This window comes from Peromyscus californicus, unplaced genomic scaffold (assembly GCF_007827085.1).
Source record: "Peromyscus californicus insignis strain IS unplaced genomic scaffold, ASM782708v3 Scaffold_5__1_contigs__length_169319896, whole genome shotgun sequence".
Lineage (NCBI taxonomy): Eukaryota > Metazoa > Chordata > Mammalia > Rodentia > Cricetidae > Peromyscus > Peromyscus californicus.
Window position 1 is genome coordinate 103261473 of NW_026294573.1, and position 18814 is coordinate 103280286.

Below are 18814 nucleotides of genomic sequence, written 5' to 3' on the forward strand. Positions count from 1 at the left end.
TAAACTGTTAAGTTTACAAATATTTTCTTCTGAAACTTAAAAATCAACATAATCACTTCAAAAAAGTCCAACAGCAACATGTGGAAAGAACATGAATTTATCAAACTTTTGGGTACACATCAATATGCATGATTTTTTTTTTTTTTTTTTTGCTGTGCTCAGACTGGAACCCACAGTCTCACAGTAGACAGATGCTCTCCTGCTGAGCTACATTCTCAGCCCACTAGTCCTCATTTGTCCACAAGCAATCAGAGGCCAACAACATTTCAAGAAGGTGAGTTCTTTCCTGGCTTTCCTATCCCATCACCTGACTGTTACAGTGTTTCCATGCTGTAAAGGGGTCACATTCCTCTGCATGTCTACTCCAAGTCTGTCAGGCATTTTTTTCAAAGAGCAGCCATGTTTAGAAATCAGCATTGACACAAATGGTCAATGGGTGGCTCTGACTTGTATCGGATTACACTTTGGGTCATGTTTAGGTCTGTACCATCCCAGGAGGCCTTGTGACAGTGTGTGACAGACGCAACACAACCACCTTCACACAGAAGGTACAGCACACCATCGTGTTGAAACACACTGAAACTCTCTCTGCTTCAATTCCAATTTGTTTAAGGACAGCAATGACAAGTCCTCAGACCCCTGCATGGTGGACCTCACTAAGAACAAAATGACAAGAATGGCCTTGTCTGAGCTGGAAAACACTCAAAAGACCGAATGTGAAGAGAATCACAAGGAACATGATTTCCAAAGGAAGACCTCTTTGTAACAGCTCCAGGAAATAATGTCTTCCTTTCTGCTTCAAGTCCCCCTCTGTAGGGAAGTTGGAACAGCTGGGATGCTCAGTCTCACCCTGTCACCTATGTCTGTCCCCATGGGATCTCCAGCCACCGAGTCAGTGCAGTCTCACAGCTCACATCTTGGTTTTAATTGTGACATCACTTTATAACCGTGTGACCTTGAGTATGCCACTACACCTCCCTGAGCTTGTTTTGTATCTGTAAAAGAGAGATGGTACGCCTGGGCGGCGGTGGCACACGCCTTTAATCCTAGCACTCGGGAGGCAGAGACAGGTGGAGTAATCTCTGTGAGTTCTAGGCCAGCCTGGGCTACCAAGTGAGTTCCAGGAAAGGCGCAAAGCTACACAGAGAAACCCTGTCTCAAAAAAAAACAAAAAAAAAAAAAAAAGAGAGAGAGAGAGATGGTACATGCCATGCCACATATGTAACACACGGGAATATTCAAGTATAGCATCTAAACAAGGCCCCAAAAAATGGTTAACTATTTTTATTAATATACACAACCCTATTTCCTCTTTAACTTGATAACCTTTCAGAAATTTAAATATACCTGTTACAGGCCACTTTCCCCTCTAAATGATACAGCAGTTATCAGATACAGCAGTATCATAACCCACTCTCATGCAGAACGTCACATGATAACAGTGCGCTCAAGAGAGACTTACCCCACCATCATGGATGGAGAGAAACAGAAAAGATGGTGACTTTTCTGTGATCCATTGCTTCTGTTCCTTAAAAACTAGATGCTGAATCCTAATGGCCAACGTGATAGTGTTAGGAGGTGGGGATTTTGCAAAGTGATGAGATAAGAGTGCGATCTGTCCTCCTGAACAAAAATAAGCCTCAAAGGCATCCATCCTTCAATCCTTCCACTATAGAAGGATGATACAATGTGAAGGAAACAACCAAAAATAGAAAAGCAAATCATCACCAGACACTACAGAGACCTTGGTCTTGAACTTCCCAGCCACCCAATTTATGGTATCCTGTTCTTGAAGGTCGAACACACTGAAGAAATCAAGACAAACTTGCACTATTGGCTGGACAAGCACAAACTCAAAGGTTATTTAGAGAGAGAAAAAAAAAGTACAGACCACACAGATTTATACCAGTGGCACTGGAGAATTCCAAAGTGCTAAGACATGTATTCAATGGTTTGTTTTAACCTTTGTGACTCTCAGAGTACAGATTCCTATTTAGGATGATCTCAACTTCAAAAGCCCAAACACTTCAACACCCAGTTGGACATCTTTTTATTAATATCATAGCTCAAATAAGAGATTTATGGAGTTCTTTCCAGATACTAGCTATCCCCTAAACAGGAAACACTTCTCAGCCAGGTATGATGCCACATGTAATTCTAACACACTGGAGGTTAAGACAGGAGGATCAGCGAGGTGATGGTGGTGCACACCTTTAGTCCCAGCACTCAGGAGGCAGAGGCCGGAAGATCTCTGCATTTGAGACCAGCCTGGTCTATGGAACAGCCAGGGCTACACAGAGAAACCCTGTCTTGAAAAAACACAAAAAGCAAACACATGCAGGCAAAATACTGTATACATAACAAATTAATAAATCTTAAAAAAATAAAAAATAAAAAATAAAGACAGGAGGATCAAGAATTCAAGGCCAGACTGGGCTATGTAGCAAATTGAAAGCCAGTATAGGCTATATAGGAAGACTCTATTTTTATTTTATATTTTACATATTTATTTTAATTTTATAGGTACATGTGTATATATGTGCACCACCTGTGTCCTGGAGCCCAAAGAAGTCAGATCCTGCCGGGCGGTGGTGGCGCACGCCTTTAATCCCAGCACTTGGGAGGCAGAGGCAGGTGGAGTAATCTCTGTGAATTTGAGGCCAGCCTGGGCTACCAAGTGAGTTCCAGGAAAGGCGCAAAGCTACACAGAGAAACCCTGTCTCGAAAAACAAAACAAAACAAAAACAACAACAACAAAAAAACTCAGATCCTTTGGAACTGGAGTTAAAGATGTTTTTGAGTCACTGTATGGGTGCTGGGAACTGAACCCAGTCCTCTACAAAAGCAGTAAGTACTCCTAACTGCTAAGCTATCGCTCCAGCTTTGGGAGAGCCTATTTTTAAAAGGAAAAGAAGGGGAAAAAACAACAAAAAACAACCAGGCCTAGCATGATGGCATAGTAAGTAAAGGCTCCTGCCACCAAGATCAGTGACCTGGAATGACTGTAGGGCCCCACATGGTAGGAAAGTCAACTTCTCTGGCCTTGTCTCTCTCTCTCTCTCTCTCTCTCTCTCTCTCTCTCTCTCTCTCTCTCACTCTCACTCTCTCTCACACACACACACACACACACACACACACACACACACACAAATGCAAAAAAAAAAAAACACGCAAAACCGTTTTAAAAAGGCAAAGACAATCAGCCTGTCTCTCCACACCTCCCTACCCTGCAAATCTAACATGCTATGCAGAAGAGAAGCAGGCATGAAGGAGGTACTTTGCTTTCTCCTGGACTCCTAAACTAGAATAAAAAGGATGGAGTGACAAAGGTCTAAGAAGGACTCTCATTTTAAACTGAGTCTTCCAAAGGGACTCAATACTTTGATGGTGCTCTGAACTCTCAGCTATGTATACTCAGGTTAAGGACAAAAATGCATGTCCAAAAGTAGCCAATTATTTTGGATTATCCGTGCCTGCTACATTTCCTGTTCACTAGGGCAGAAAATGGAACTGAATATAACTTCTATTTGATACAATACTTGGGTACTAGAGCTGTGCATGAAAATAGCATGAGGAGATCATGCGTAGAATTATTACAGCATCTATGCCTTAAATATCCAAGTAAATCAGAATTATTTTTATAGTTCATTCTTGATAACACACACTACTGAAAGAAAAAAGCAAATACTTCAAAAAGCGACAACAATCCTTATATCTCTTCTATTTACAACTCATTTTTACCCTGCAACAGCTCTGTAAGGAGGCAGAGCAGATGAGTAAGCTGATGGGTAAAGGTCCTCTAGACAGACAGAACACAAAGTAAAATGTCCAGATTATGGGTGATGAAACAAAGATTAAGAAGTCAGTTATCTGCCCCCAAAACTGGCATTTTTGATTCCTGGCCCAGACTTTACTACTACACCATAATATTGTCTACCATCTATGATTCTGCTCCTGGCCCAGACTTTTCTACCACACTAAGATGCTGCCTATCTATGTTTCTGTTCCTGGCCAGACTTTTCTACCACGCCATGATGCTACTTATCTATGATTCTATGAAAAAAAAGGAATGTTTGCCACAAAGGTTGCAGACAGGCAGGATACAGACCCCGGGTTTAATCCACTTGACCTCCCAGGTCCTTTCCATGCTGCAGCCCTCCTGCTTGATTCAAATTCTGGTTTTCTACTCTACACATACTAGCCACTCGACTGTGGACAAGTTACTTCATAATAATGCACATCCTTTGCTCCATCTGCAAAATAGGGAAATAACAGGCTCTGCTTCAGAGAGCTAGTCAAAGCCTGAATGAGTTAGCAAAGCCTATGGAACAATACTTGACCTGAAAGTACTATCCAAAGAGTTCTACCCATATCATTCCGTAGTAAAATATAAAACCTGAATCTTATAACAAATAGCATGCTGGTGTAGTGCTCAACAAATACCAGCAATTTTTAAAGATTTATTTTTATTATTGTGTATACGTGTCTAGGTGCCTGAGGAGGTCAGGTGTTGGATCCCCTGGAGCTGTAGTTACAGAATGTTGTGAGCCACCACCTGCTACAGGTGCTGGGATGCAAACTTGGGTCCTTTGCAAGAACAGTAAATATGTGCTCTTAACCTCTGAGCCATAGTTTTATTTGTTTTTAAGACAGGGTCTCACACTGTAGCTATGGCTGGCCTAGAACTCATTAGGTGGCCCAGACTGGCCTCAAATTCATGTCAGTCTTCCTGCTTCGGTTTCCCAAGATCTAGAACATGCCACCACATCCAGATCAGCAGTTATTTGCTTTCTTTTTTTTTTTTTTTGGTTTTTCGAGACAGGGTTTCTCTGTGTAGCTTTGTGCCTTTCCTGGAACTCACTCTGTAGCCCAGGCTGGCCTCGAACTCACAGAGATCTACCTGCCTCTGCCTCCCGAGTGCTGGGATTAAAGGTGTGCGCCACTACCACCTAGCTTGTTTTCCTTTCTTTTTTTCAAGACACAGTCTCACTATGTTTCCAAGATCAGCCTCAAATTTGTCATCCTACTGCCCAGACACCCAAGGAGTTTGGATTATAGATGTATGCTACCACAGCTGACTAGCAATTATATTAACTGTATGCCCTGGGAACACTCAAAACTAGGTTTTGCTTTATACTATGGCCCAAATTGAAAAAAAAAAAAAAAAAAAAGAACAGAAAACAAACACACAAAACCTCTGATGTTTAAATCAGAGACTGTCCTCAGGAGCACAGTTAGGAGGCTCTGAAGTTCCAAGCCAGCCTTGGCTACATGAGACTGTGTCTCAAAATCAAACAAGCTATGAGAGAGATTTTCTTCATTTTGGTAACTTTTCTAACATGAGCAGTAGTGTATTCTATCATATTAGAATCATGGCTCAAAAGACATGAAAAGCCTTCTACACATGGAGAAATGATGACCCCCAATGGTTGAACACAGGCATTTGCATCCCCTAATCTCCAACTCACAAAGGACACATCAGTTTCCCTGTTTCTTCTGCTGAACTGCTCAGACACTCACACTCGTGGTTTCTCAGCATTGGTAATCTCTAGATTAAGCTGCATTTACTCCACAGATATCCACTACATCATGGAGGCCTGGAGAGAATAAGGATAAGAGATAGGGTAAGAGTTAACAATCAAAGCAGAATCAGGAAGAGTTTTAGTTAGGTCTGTATGGCCTGAAAAGTGGGGAGAAGAGTAGATGCTTGAAGCAAAAGTCCTACTTTTCTAAGACTAGATAGCTAGTAAGAAGAGTAATTTATATTCACTGATGTGATTATTCAAAAAGCAAATGCTCCATGTGTCTACATGTGACATGTCTGAGACACATCCCCCAAGCTATTCCAATCCATGTGCATATCATACACCACAGCAGAAGTGGAGAAAAGTCTCAATTATCTGCAAAGGTTTATAAAAATACTCCTCCATTTTCTAGCTACATATAGGGTGAGTCTGTATGTGTCTGTGTGTAAAATGATGTATATATGATATATGCACAGGTATGTGCATTACATGTACCTGTGATGGACTCAGAGGGCAGATATATTTAAACCAATTTTTAAAGTGTGATCTGCAGTCTCCTGAGGGCCTCCAGGCACAAAACTATCTCTACAATACTATTTCTCACATTTCACAGTGCTGACATTTGAACTGGGAGCACAAAAGCAAGGAGTGAAACTGGTGCTTCCGTGGAAATCCAGCTGTTCCAGGACAGGGGTGTTGTCAGGTACTCATAATTCCCCAAATAAGCCAGGTGCTATTAAGTCCTTGACGAAGCAAAGAAAAGAATCCTATTACATGTCAACACTGAACATGTGTGTTTTTAGTATAAGATGGAAGTGTCAGGTGCAAAGTCATTGCTGTCCTGGAGCAAGGAACCTATGTGACTAGGGTAAATCTTCAATTAGACATTTTAGTCATAGAATACCACTTCCTACTGGTTATTTCAGATTGGGATATTTTGGAAATACTTTGTCAAAGCCAAACAAAGTGAATTAACTAATGGTATTTGTTGTTTGCTTGTTTTTTTTTTTTTTTTTTTGGTTTTTCGAGACAGGGTTTCTCTGTGTAGCTTTGCGCCTTTCCTGGAACTCACTTGGTAGCCCAGGCTGGCCTCGAACTCACAGAGATCCGCCTGGCTCTGCCTCCCGAGTGCTGGGATTAAAGGCGTGCGCCACCACTGCCCGGCCGGTATTTGTTGTAAACAATGCAATTTTATCTTTCAAGCAAAAATTAGGAATTGTTAAAAAAAACTAGTGACTGTCATACAAGCTTTGACAGTTTTCCAACACTGAAAATGTCTTTTCCGATGAGGTCAGTAGTGACTTTAGGAAATGTGGGGTTTTTTTTTTAATGCTGTGTTGGAAAATGTGTCAGCACTGGAAAATCTGCACCACTCAGGGCCGCACAAGTATTTTCCCACATGACCAATACAGAATGGTACATGGAAAAAAAGAGCCCATGAACAGGACTAATGACTTTTATGAGAGTCCAAAGTGCTCACTGACTTCATATTCCACCTACAACTAATCTTTAAGAAATTACCAAACTGGGGGCTAGAGAAAGATAGTCCTCAGTACTCTTGCTCAGGACCAAAGTTCGGTTCCCAGCAGCCACATGGTGGCTCACAACCACCCTGCAACTCCAGTTCCAAGAGATCCCATGCTCCATTCTGTCCTCCTTGGTCACATGGTGTGCATACATATGTACACATAAGCAAGCACCCATACACATAAACTAAAATAAATATTTTAAAAAAGAAAAGACCATACTTTAAGGAATTATCAGACACTATCTGAAAGGCCTACTGAATATCCCCATGTTCCCTCTCTGTCTGGGTGAGGTCATGTTTTCTAAATGGAGGAACAGGAAGACCATACAGGTGTCTGCTATTATGCCAGACCTCACAGAAAACTTGGAAAGACATCAACATGCCACTCTTTTGTCAAATTTATTTTTCAATGTTTTCTTCTTCACAAAAATATTTACTCATGATATGTAACAGATTTATTGATTGCTTTTTTCCTTTTGAGACAGTCTCAGTATATAGGTCAGGCTGTCCTCAAACTTGCAATCCTCCTAAACTCAACTTCTCAAGTGCTAGGCTTATAAGTATGTGTCACTACACTCAACTCTTACTGTTACATTTTTATAAATAAATAAATAAATATTAAGGGTACAAAAAAAAACCCCTCAAACTCAGATATCTAGAAACTGATGTGATTTCGTCACTACACTGGGAAGCAGAACTGGTTGAAACTTACTTCTACAGATGAATAAATAGGTTTAAGCAGAGAGTTAAATAACTCCTTCAAAACTCCCAGAGCACTGTTCACAATCCTGACTGCACGTGGAAAACAGCTGGGAGCTTTGAAAAGCACTCATCAATATTGTGGGATGGAAAGCCGGAATTGTCTGAGGGCGGTGGGCGCTGAACTCCTGAACTCCTGCTCTCGTCTCCTACACACTGGAACTAGAGACACGTGGCACTCTTTCTGCCAGGCCCTGCTGTTTAAGGTTCTAAGTGATTCTCGTGTGTAGTACAGGTTAAGCAACCACTCACTGGCCCAAAGACTGACAGGTAATATAGGACTGGGCTATAAGTCTCCCAACAGCGATCCAGGACAATAAACTTTCTTTCCTCTTTAGAGCATATCATCACAGGTTCTGAAGTCACACAAACTTCTGAAAACAAACTACTGGGTTTCATTATACTTACAGGAGTCTTGCTTTGCCACTCAACTGGACAGTTGTAATCTTGCATGATCCAGGGATGGTTTCAAGAGATTTTTCATAGAAATCCGTTTCTTTGGGTCCACCTAGTGGCCAGTGAAGTACATTTCAAACAGAGACTACAACACCTTTCCTCCTGAGAACTCAAAATGCACCAGAACAGATGTAAACGTTATCATCACAAACAACGCTGTCAAAGACCTTAAAATGGCCTTGGAATGAATTCTTTTTAAAAAGGCAATTGAGGGCAAGAAATCTACAGCAACCAACGCAGGCCCGACATGACAAATGTTTAACAAACACGAACTGCATTGGTACGGACATTATTCATGAAGTTCAGTCAATCTATTGTATGATGTAATAGTCTTTTCGCTGGAAAACCTATTCATGGGAAATAGTCACCAGTTTAGTATTCAAGCAAGCGCAATGCCAGGCATTCACACTGAATTTGCAATCTCTACTTCCGATTCACTCGCAATCACATAGAAACAAGCTGAAAAGCACACCTTTCGTTTCCATTTGTGATGTTCAAATGTGAGGAGAGAAAAATTAATCAACAAAGATTAAGTTTTGGGGTCTAGAAGAAAGGCTGAGGCATTTTTCAATCTCACTATGGAGATTTGGTGGTCTGGCTCTAACTTAATGCAAGGTGGGGTGAGCCTGAGGTACATTTTAAATTAAAGGTAAAGACGACTTAATCGATGGAAAACTGGAAGATATTCAGGGAAACGTAATAAATAAAATAATTCACTATTTCCAAGTATTTCCCAATTCATTGTATCCCAAAGCACCACGACAGAGCAGTGAGGTGGGCTCAGACACACCCTTTCCATTTTTATAGACCACAGTTTAGAAGATAGGCTTACTGACTGGTTAAGAGGGTGAATACCCAGACTTCAGCACCTTTCACCATCATTCCACCAAAGAGTCATTCCTCAAAGTGGTCCCAAAAACCATCAGCACCAACACCATTCAGGAGCCTTTTAGAAATGCAAATGCTTAGTCCTGCCTGAGATCTGTTATGTTAGGTAACTGGGATAAGGCCTAGCAAGTTGTGTTTTAACAGGCCCACCTGGCAATTCTGACACATGAAGTTTGAAAAGCACACTAGATAGATCACAGGGCCCATAGACCACACATCAGTTCATCCAAGCATCTGTTCAGTAGTTTATATGCCTAATGTGCAGGAAGTAGAAACAAGAAAATGGAGAGGAGAGCCAAGAGCTAGAGGAAAACAGAATGATTATTAAACAAACAAATAAATAAATAAAGGTTTTTAAAAAGCACATCATCAAAGGACAGACGAGGTCTAAAGCAACTGTGTTTACAACATGATTAGCAGAGGTTCTCAGAAAGGATATTTACAAGATACAGGATGACTGGAATCCTTTTTAAGCTAATAGATAATGATAAATGCTGCAGTCCCACAGTTACATTAAAAGTTAAAACCAAACGATTACAATGGGCTTATATTATTTAAAAATAAACAACAATCTTTACCTGAAGCATCTGTTGGAGAAGCAGAATGCTTACTGGGAGAGAGCCACTTAGGAACATCATATTTCCCTCTCTACAAAAAAAGCAAAGAAAACATAGAAGACGACTTAGGTCCAACCTGCTTGCTGATATTCTATGGTAGCTAGATGCTAGAATTTGCTTCTGTAACTTTCAATACTTTACCAACTACAAGATTCAGTCAACATTGTCAATAAGAACAACTCCTAGTTCTTGCCAGAAAACAAAAAAAAATCCAGTAGAATTAAATACTATCATCATCTCTAAATTATTCACCTGTCAGAATAGGACTACAGTACTGAGAATATATTTACAATTAACAGTGAAATATATCTATACCCACAGGCTTAGGAATCCATACTATGATTACAGGAAGAGCAGAGAGAATACTACACTCACTTTGTACTGCCAAAGCACACTGGAGTTGATCCTCTTAGAGCAATTATCAGCTGACACAGTGAAGCAACAGCAAAACACATTTGACAGCAGGACATGTAGTTAAAAATAGGCCACAATGGACAGGGGATAAACTCAGTGGTAGAGTGTCTGCCTAGCAAGGGTAAGGCCTTGAGTTTGGTACCCAGCTCCAAAACAAAACAAAACAGGTCATTAACACACATGGTACACAGGGCAGAACTGTTAATCACTGAACAAACTGATAACTGTCAATACTGTGTGAATATGTGCATGCGAATGCAGGCACATGTGTGACATGGTGTGTGTGGAGATCAGAAAACAACTCTGTGGAGATGGTTATCTCCTTCCACCTTTGCAATGGTTCTGGGGATTGAGCTGAGGCCATCAGGTCTGGGAGGCCATCAGGTCTGGGAGGTCATCAGGTCTGGGAGGCCATCAGGTCTGGGAGGCCATCAGGTCTGGGAGGCCATCAGGTGTATGAGGTCATCAGGCGTGAGGTCATCAGGTCTGGGAGGCCATCAGGTCTGGGAGGCCATCAGGTCTGGGAGGCCATCAGGTCCGGGAGGCCATCAGGTCTGGGAGGCCATCAGGTCTGGAAGGCCATCAGGTGTATAAGGTCATCAGGCGTGAGGCCATCAGGTCTGGGAGGTCATCAGGTGTATGAGGTCATCAGATGTGAGGTCATCAGGCATGAGGTCATCAGGTCTGTGAGGCAAGTGCTTTTACCCATCTCACCAGCCCTCTAAAAGCATTTCCTAAGGCAAACATCTTTTGAGGGAACGGAAGAGACTAAGGAAAGAAATGCTTACAACCTGGCTAACTGGCCCATCCTGGTCACTATACCATCAAGCAAAGACAAAGCCAGGAGGTTGTTAAACCTTAATTCAGGTGAAAATACCTTTGGATAGAACCTGCCACCAACATCCTCTTTTCCAATTCTGGGGAAATAATACAATAATTTCTTGTAGCAGACATCAAATTTCTTAATGATGCTAAAATAACAAGATAATTATTTGAGAAAACCTAAATTAAGTTGAATGTGTAATTCATAGCATGCATGAAAATTAACTTCACCCAAATTAAATCAAATACAAAATCTTAACAGTACTTAGAGAAAGCAGGGGAAGTTGTTTTTAGAATTTTTTCTAGACACAACAGCAAAACCAAAAACTTTAAGACTATCATGACAAAACAAACATTTGACATTTCTGAACAGCAAAACACTAACAAGATTCACAGCCATCGGGGAAAAGACTTTCCTGCCTAGATGAAAGATCACAACACCTAATTATATTAAAAGGCCTGCAAGTCACTAAGCACTGCATCGGCTCTTCCATGCCTCCCTGCCCAGTGAGTGGTGAAGCACTCTGCGACTGCCAGACTCCAACCTCTCTTCTGGCCACACCTACATTCAACCCATCAGCATCTGGGCTGTGCTCAAAACACATCTGGCAACCTCATCTACACCATCACAAGCCTCTTGTGGCCCATCCAGACTGCACCACTGTCCCCTGACGTCTAGTCTTCACTCACTACCACTCATATTCCCTAAAAATAGTGGGGCAAGTCATGTCGCCCCACTACTCTAAGCTCCCTAGTGCCCCCCCCAATCTCGCTCAGGGTGGTCCGTTTCCTCATGTCCATCCCACTTCTTGTTACCCCTCAAACTCATCTAATGTCTCACTCTCCCTCACCACACGAGTCACTCATGAAAGCAGCCTGCCTTGGCCTCAGCATTCATGGATCCCTGTCTGCCATGCCTGCGCTAGCTGCCAGCAGAGAGTGTGCTTCAGTGAAGACCACCCTGCCCTGCAACGTTCACCACAGCACTCCACCCGTCATTCCTACTTGCTATACAGTCCTTATTACCACCATCAGTTTCTATTTTATTCCTCACTACATTCAAAAACAAGCTCCTTAATACAGAATTTGCCATTCTGTTGACCCAAAATAGTGTCTGGCCCTAGTGTGCATAAAGTGCTCAATTAATATTTTTTGACTGGGGGGGTGGGATTTGAGAGAGCAAGGGAATCTGTGGCTGATATGTAAAATTAAATTAAATTATAAAATAAAAAAAATATTTTTTGACTTAAGGAAGGAATTAGACAAAAAGCATACACTCTAAAAGAAAACAGGCAAAGAACAGACAGGATATTTAAATAGCCAACATGCATCAAATTATGTTCAACTAATTTAACAAAAAATTAATTTAAGGGCTGAGGATGTGGCTCAGTTGGAAGAATGACTGCCTAACATGTACAAGACCCTGGGTTCAATCCTCAGCACTGTATAAAACCAGGTGTAGTGGCACTCACTATAGGTGGAATTTTCTGTCCCGACAGCCAGTTCCCAAATAACCACACAGAGACTTATTATTAATCATAATGCTCAGCCAATAGCTTAGGCTTGTTACTAACTAGCTCTTACAACTTTGATTAACCCATATTTCTTATCTATGTTTTACCACATGGCTTGGTACCTTTCCTCAATACTGCATGTTCATTTTGCTTCTCCCCAAATCTAGCAACTCTGCCCTCTCCTTCATCCCAGAACTGCCTCCCTGTCCTCAAGTCCCACCTCTTCCTGCCTACCTACTGGCCATTTAGCTCTTTATTAAACCAATGAAAGCAACACATCTTCACAGTGCACAAAAAGGTTATACCACAACAACTCATCAGTAATCCTAGCACTTAAGACATGAGAGCAGGAGTTCAAGGTCTTCCTAAACTACATGCAAACCCAAGGTCAGCTTGGACTGCAGGAGAATAGTCTCAAAAAACAAGCAGAAGTAGGAGAGATGGTTCAATGGGTACAGGCACTAACCACACAAGCTGGGCAACCAGAATTCAATCCCAGAGACCCACGTTCTAAAAACGCTTATTGCTGCACCTGTAATCCCAGCAGTCCTCCAAGGAGACAGGAAGCAGAGACAGAATCACCCAGAAGCCAATAGGACAGCTAGCCTGAATTACACAGCACAACAGCAGAACAATGAGAGAGACTGTCTCACCAAGGTGGAAGGCGTGAACCAAAAGTTGTCCTCTGACCTCCACAGATATACCTTCATGTACACATACATACATGCATAATACACACAAAACAGAGACAAGGAGAGGCCCTGTCTCAAAGAAAAAGGGGCTGCAAAGATGGCCCAGCAATGAGGAGCACTGACTGTGCTCCTTTATAAGGATCCCAATTCAGTTCCCACCACCCCCAAGGTGGCTCACAACCATCTGTAACTTCAGTGCCAGGGGATCCAACACCCTCTTCTGACCTCTAATGGGCACCAGGCACACACAAGGAACACATATATACATGAAGGCAAAACTATCCTAGACATAAAATAAAAATAAATCTTTAAAAAAAGTTTAAGATATTGCTTTCATAACACTGACAAACATATTATTTAGTTTTTCTAAGGTGAGTGTCACTATAATTGCCCAGAATAGCCAGGGCTCAAGTTATCTTCCTGCCTCAACCTGAGTAGCTGAGACTAGAAGCACATATAAACCAAAACACTTTTAGAAAGATAGATATTTAAATACACACATTATTACTAGAAAGAGCTCAAGACCAGGAGTATTTATATTATCTGCAAGAGTATAAGTTTTTCTGAAGAATAACTTGTAAATATGTATTAGGACACTCAAAACTGTATATCCTTAATTCAGCAACTTCATTAATTTAATCTAAGCAAATAATTTGGTGTACAAAAATGTAAGAATGGTAGTATTTATTACACAACTGTTTGTAATACCACGAAAGAACCTATGGCCGAGTTCAAAGGGCCTCCTAAACCACAGAAAGCCACAGTAAAATAAATCCCTTGAGTGAGGACTGTTAGAAATGTAGTCCAGGGAGATACAGGCAGGCATAGAAAGAAAGTCAAAACCAGTTGTAATAAAGGAGACTCCGTGAATCCATCCACTCATACACTAGTAAGGGTATAACAGAAGTCAAACCAGCTTACAAGTCAAACCAGCTTACAAGTTGGGGACAATATGGTAGATGTTTTGGCTCAGGCCTTTAATCCCAGTACTTGGGAGAGCAGAGGCAAGTAGATCTCTGTGAGTTCGAGGCCAGCCTGGAGAATATAGTGAGTTCCTGGTCAGCAAGGGCTACATAGTGAGACCATCTCAAAAAAGAAAAGAAAAAAAGGAAAAAGAAATATCCCAGCACTCAGGAGGCAGAGCCAGGAGGATCTCTGTGAGTTCGAGGCCAGCCTGGGCTACCAAGTGAGTCCCAGGAAAGGCGCAAAGCTGCACAGAGAAACCCTGTCTCGAAAAACCAAAAAAAAAAAAAAAAGAAATACACAGATGAACTACATGGCAGGCTGGTTTTCCACTACGTTAAAGAGGTAACCAGAGTTCCAAAGTTGTCACTGTCTTTCTCTTCAGTCTTCAATGTGACACAGAGAGCCCACTCATTTTTACCTTGCTAGGGGGTCTTAATGCTTGCCTGAGTCAGAAACTGACCCAATCTGTTTCTAGACTATGGCAACAAAATCCCTAATTTATTTCTCCCTATTGGCCTTTACCTATAGCCAACTGAACCCCAATGCGAAGGCTCAGTGCTACCTGGCCCCAATTCTTATCCCAAGGAAGGAGGGATTTAGATGCTGCAGCCAACTCTCCTGTAATATGGAGCTGGACCACTCGCTGGCCCCCTCCCATAGTTGAGTATTTCCTAACTCCTGACACAAAGGCTTCTCACGAGTCTCCCCCTGGGAACTGGATTTGTTCTCATTCTCAGCAAACTGCCCGTCTGCCTGCCTCTCTCATAAGCTTCAGCTTGCTCTTGTCAAGGTCCCACAGAAAGAAGAGCTGGAGCTGCCTACCGGAGTTTCTGATCAGAACATGCTCCTCTGACTGTCACTCACTGGTCAGACTCCGTGAGCTCCGGGTGGCCTTGCCTCATGCTAACTGCTGCAGCCTTTTGCTGCTTACTCTCCGACCCTCTCTATACTGGCTGGTGCCAGCCCCAACTGTGCCAGTAAATCAGCCACAACCCTCAAGTTCTTGGCTACAGCAGCACTAAGCAACTCCTACAGCTTCAGTTAGGGTCTCACATCCTTAGCTGCCACTCTCCCATCCGCCTCCCAAGGAGAAGTCTGGTTCCAGGTTCCCAGCTTTTCTGATACTCCAAAACAGACTCATAACTACTAAACTATGCCCTTAAACTAACATCCAAAGGGGGGGGGGGGGGACACTCTTAGCTAAAAGTAGGAATACTCCACATTACATAATACCACTACACCCAGCATGAGGAACTTTTTAGTAGATGTCCCATGCTTTGCCAGAGTGTGCAGGGTCGGGGGATAGTCCTGACCTCTAATAATGCTGCTGTACACCCCAGTGCTACAGCAAAGGATGATCTGGTCCCAAATATCAACAACAGAGCCAAGGTTGAAAAACGCTGTTAACAGAGCACAATTTTCTCAGTGGCTAGAAAAGGACCAGAGAAGGAGGCAGTGCTGCTTCCGCTGTGCTGTGCTGTGAGGTCCAGGGAAGCCTACAAGTACAGAGGGGTGATTTAAATGGTAAAATATACCTCCCAAGACCAAACAGAAAAGACCTCAGGGAACAATGCCGCTGAGGAGGGGCATCTCCACAAAGGGCCCTGTGCCAGCCAGGGCTGTGCCCCTTAACCCTGCTTCTTTATTTCTTTATTTAAAGGATGATTACCTTGCAAATGAGAACAAGCGCAACAGCGGGTAAAGCCAAGTGGGAGGAGGAGAAGGATCTACGGGCTAAGAATAATCCTGGGAATTCTAGCAGCCTTGAAATTGTTCATTCTGCACATGGTACTAAGAAAGACAGGCGGTCTCTCCAACACACAATGACAGCACCATAGTCAACTCTATAAAAATTATAAAAATATAATCTCATAAAGAGACAAGTTATTCATTTTCTTTAAATTTGAAAGTAACAGCTGATAAGCAATTTTACCTTCAGGCTATGCAACTTTGACTTCTAAATTACATAGACTACTCTAATATTTGTGTACCAGAAGTGAAGTATGGTCATGCTTGTCTTCAAATACTGTGATAGCAAATGAATAGGTGACTTTAATAAGATTAATACACAATCTCTAAGTAATCATGCTGAAAATTACAGCTCAGCATTTGAGTTAAAATAGCCAACAAATGCAAAGATAAACGAAGCCTGCCTCTTAAATAAGTTACACAGTGTGTCTGTCAAATATTGCTGGGCTTTTCAGCCAAGCCAAGAACTGAGGACTGTAATAGTCCCAAGTGAGAATTTTTAGAACACTCTAGGCAGATACATACTGTATGCAAGTGATACGACACCTTAATTAGATTCAACCAGCAGACTGTATTACACCGCGACTCGGAACAATAGTTCTGAGCCAAGATTACAATAAATTTCAAAATCTATAATGTGTGAAATTAAATTCCACAATAATGCATAAAAATCCTAATTTGAATCAATTTTCAACTTGCAAACACATGAAAAACTAAAAAATGAAATTCAGAGTAGGAGAAACAAAGAATACACAGTATTAGTAAATAATATTAATTAGGAAGGCCAAATTCTACCAAACAAGAATTAGACATTTTCTACCACATTCATGTCATGCAAAGGCACTCAATTTGCCAAAAATAAAACCTTGGATTTTACTATTAGGGTAGAACACTTTCATATTATTTTAAGGTAAGTGCCAGCCCCCAAAAGATTTATTCAAGATCCACTAGTGCACTCAAATAAATAAATATACTGATTAAACAATATTAATAGTTAATAGTATTAATGCCACATCTGCTGTATGAATGTGACTTTGCAGAAACAGCAAAGGAAAGCAAACAGCACGTTAGTTTAAGGTCCAGAGAGGCAAACACACCTCACGGTCAAGTTGGTAAATTAAGAACATCATGAACCTAATGTAACTCGGTTTCCACAGACGATGAACAATCCCTTCTTTTATAAAAATCTTGATAGTTTGGATAGGATTCAGCCTAAAACTGAATACACAGACCCTCAGGTAAGCCTGTACTGCTCAGTGTATTTTTCCTGCTAGCTTGCTCTTTTAGTAAATACAGTAAGTGTGCACATGAGCTATTTGTCTGTCACTGTACAGCCTGGCCCACTGAGCTTCTCTTTCTATAATGGATTTGGGGTTTCTGGAGGAAAACTGGGTAATCTCAACACAGCTAAAATTCTAGTTCCCTCAGCCACTGACCAGGAACATCTGGAAACCACTGGATAGCATGTGCTTTGTTTTCTTGTCTCTCCAATACCCAGCACTAAGAGCATCAAGAAGCTATCCTTGGACCCCACCCCTACTGTTGCCAGATGTAGTCTGACTGGTGCCAGAGGGACATTTTGGTCCTCTTTTTAACAATATTGGGTTTTACAAGAGGTCTGAGGACAGCCATGATGCAGAGTAAGAGATGGATGGCACCTCCCTTTTTTTTCTGGAGCTGGGGGGCGGGGGAGGCCTGGGTCTCAAGCAGCCTTAAATTCACTATATAGCTCCATGGGGGCTCCTCAGCTATTGGTTCATAGTTCATGTGTTTCCACTAGTTTGGCTATTTGTCCCTGTACTTTTTCCAATCATGGTCTCAACATCTTTTGCTCATACATCCCTCCTCTCTCTCGCCAATTGGACTCCTGGAGCTCCACCTGCAGCCAGGCCGTGGATCTCTGCATCCGCTTCCATCAGTCACTGGATGAGAGTTCTATCACAACAGGGTGTTCGGCCATCCTATCAACAGAGTAGGTCAGGTCGGGCTTTCTCTCGACCATTGCCAGTAGTCTATTGTGGCGGTATCTTTGTGGATTTCTGGGGACCTCTCTAGCACTTTGCCTCTTCCTGTTCCCATGTGGTCTCATTTACCATGGTCTCCTATTCCTTGTTCTCCCTCTCTGTTCTTGATCCATCTGGGATCTCCCGCTCCCCTAAGCTCTCTTTCCCTCGACCCTTGCCCTTCATTACCCTCCCTCACATCCAGTTTGCTCATATAGATCCCATCCATTTCTCTGTTGTTGGGCGATCCCTGTGTCTTTCTTAGGGTCCTCTTTACTAGGTAGCCTCCCTGGAGTTGTGAGTAGCAGTCCAGTCATCCTTTGTTTTACATCTAGTATCCTCCTATGAGTGAGTACATACCATGTTTGACTGGATCAGGCCCTCTGGATAAGTGAGACAGTCGATTAGCTTGAACTGTTTGGGAGGCCCCCCAGGCAGTGGGACTGGGACCTGTCCTCAGTGCATGAGCTGGCTTTTTGGAGCCTGGGGCCTATGCTGGGACACTTTGCTCAGCCTGGGTGATGGGAGGAGGGGACTGGACCTGCCCTGACTGAATCTACCAGGCTGAGCTGAATCCCCAGGGGAGTCCTTGCCCTGGAGGAGATGGGAATGGGGAGTGGATTGGGGGGAAGAGGGAGGACAAGGGAATCCAAAAAATTTATTAAAAAATTTTAAAAAATATCCAGATTTATCATCAGTGCCATCTTTTATTTTCAGTATTAGCTTTTACTGTCCACTGTATCTGATGTTTTTCTAGGCTTCTTGTACTGATAAGCTCTTTCTGTAGATTTTGATCATTTTCTTCTATTGAAATTTCTTATTGAAAACATTTTTATGTTTCTGGTGAAGTATTCTCCTATGCCCATAATTTTGAAGTTTTG

General features: G+C 42.1%; 1 protein-coding gene across 1 annotated transcript in view; it reads right to left on the minus strand.

The window, feature by feature from the left end:
• Melk (maternal embryonic leucine zipper kinase) overlaps window positions 1-18814 on the minus strand; it is a 74576-nt gene that overhangs the window by 25648 nt on the left and 30114 nt on the right. The window contains 4 exon segments of the mRNA XM_052716543.1: window positions 8221-8280; window positions 8282-8320; window positions 9735-9764; window positions 9766-9804. Of these exon segments, the coding sequence (XP_052572503.1) occupies window positions 8221-8280; window positions 8282-8320; window positions 9735-9764; window positions 9766-9804 (168 nt within the window).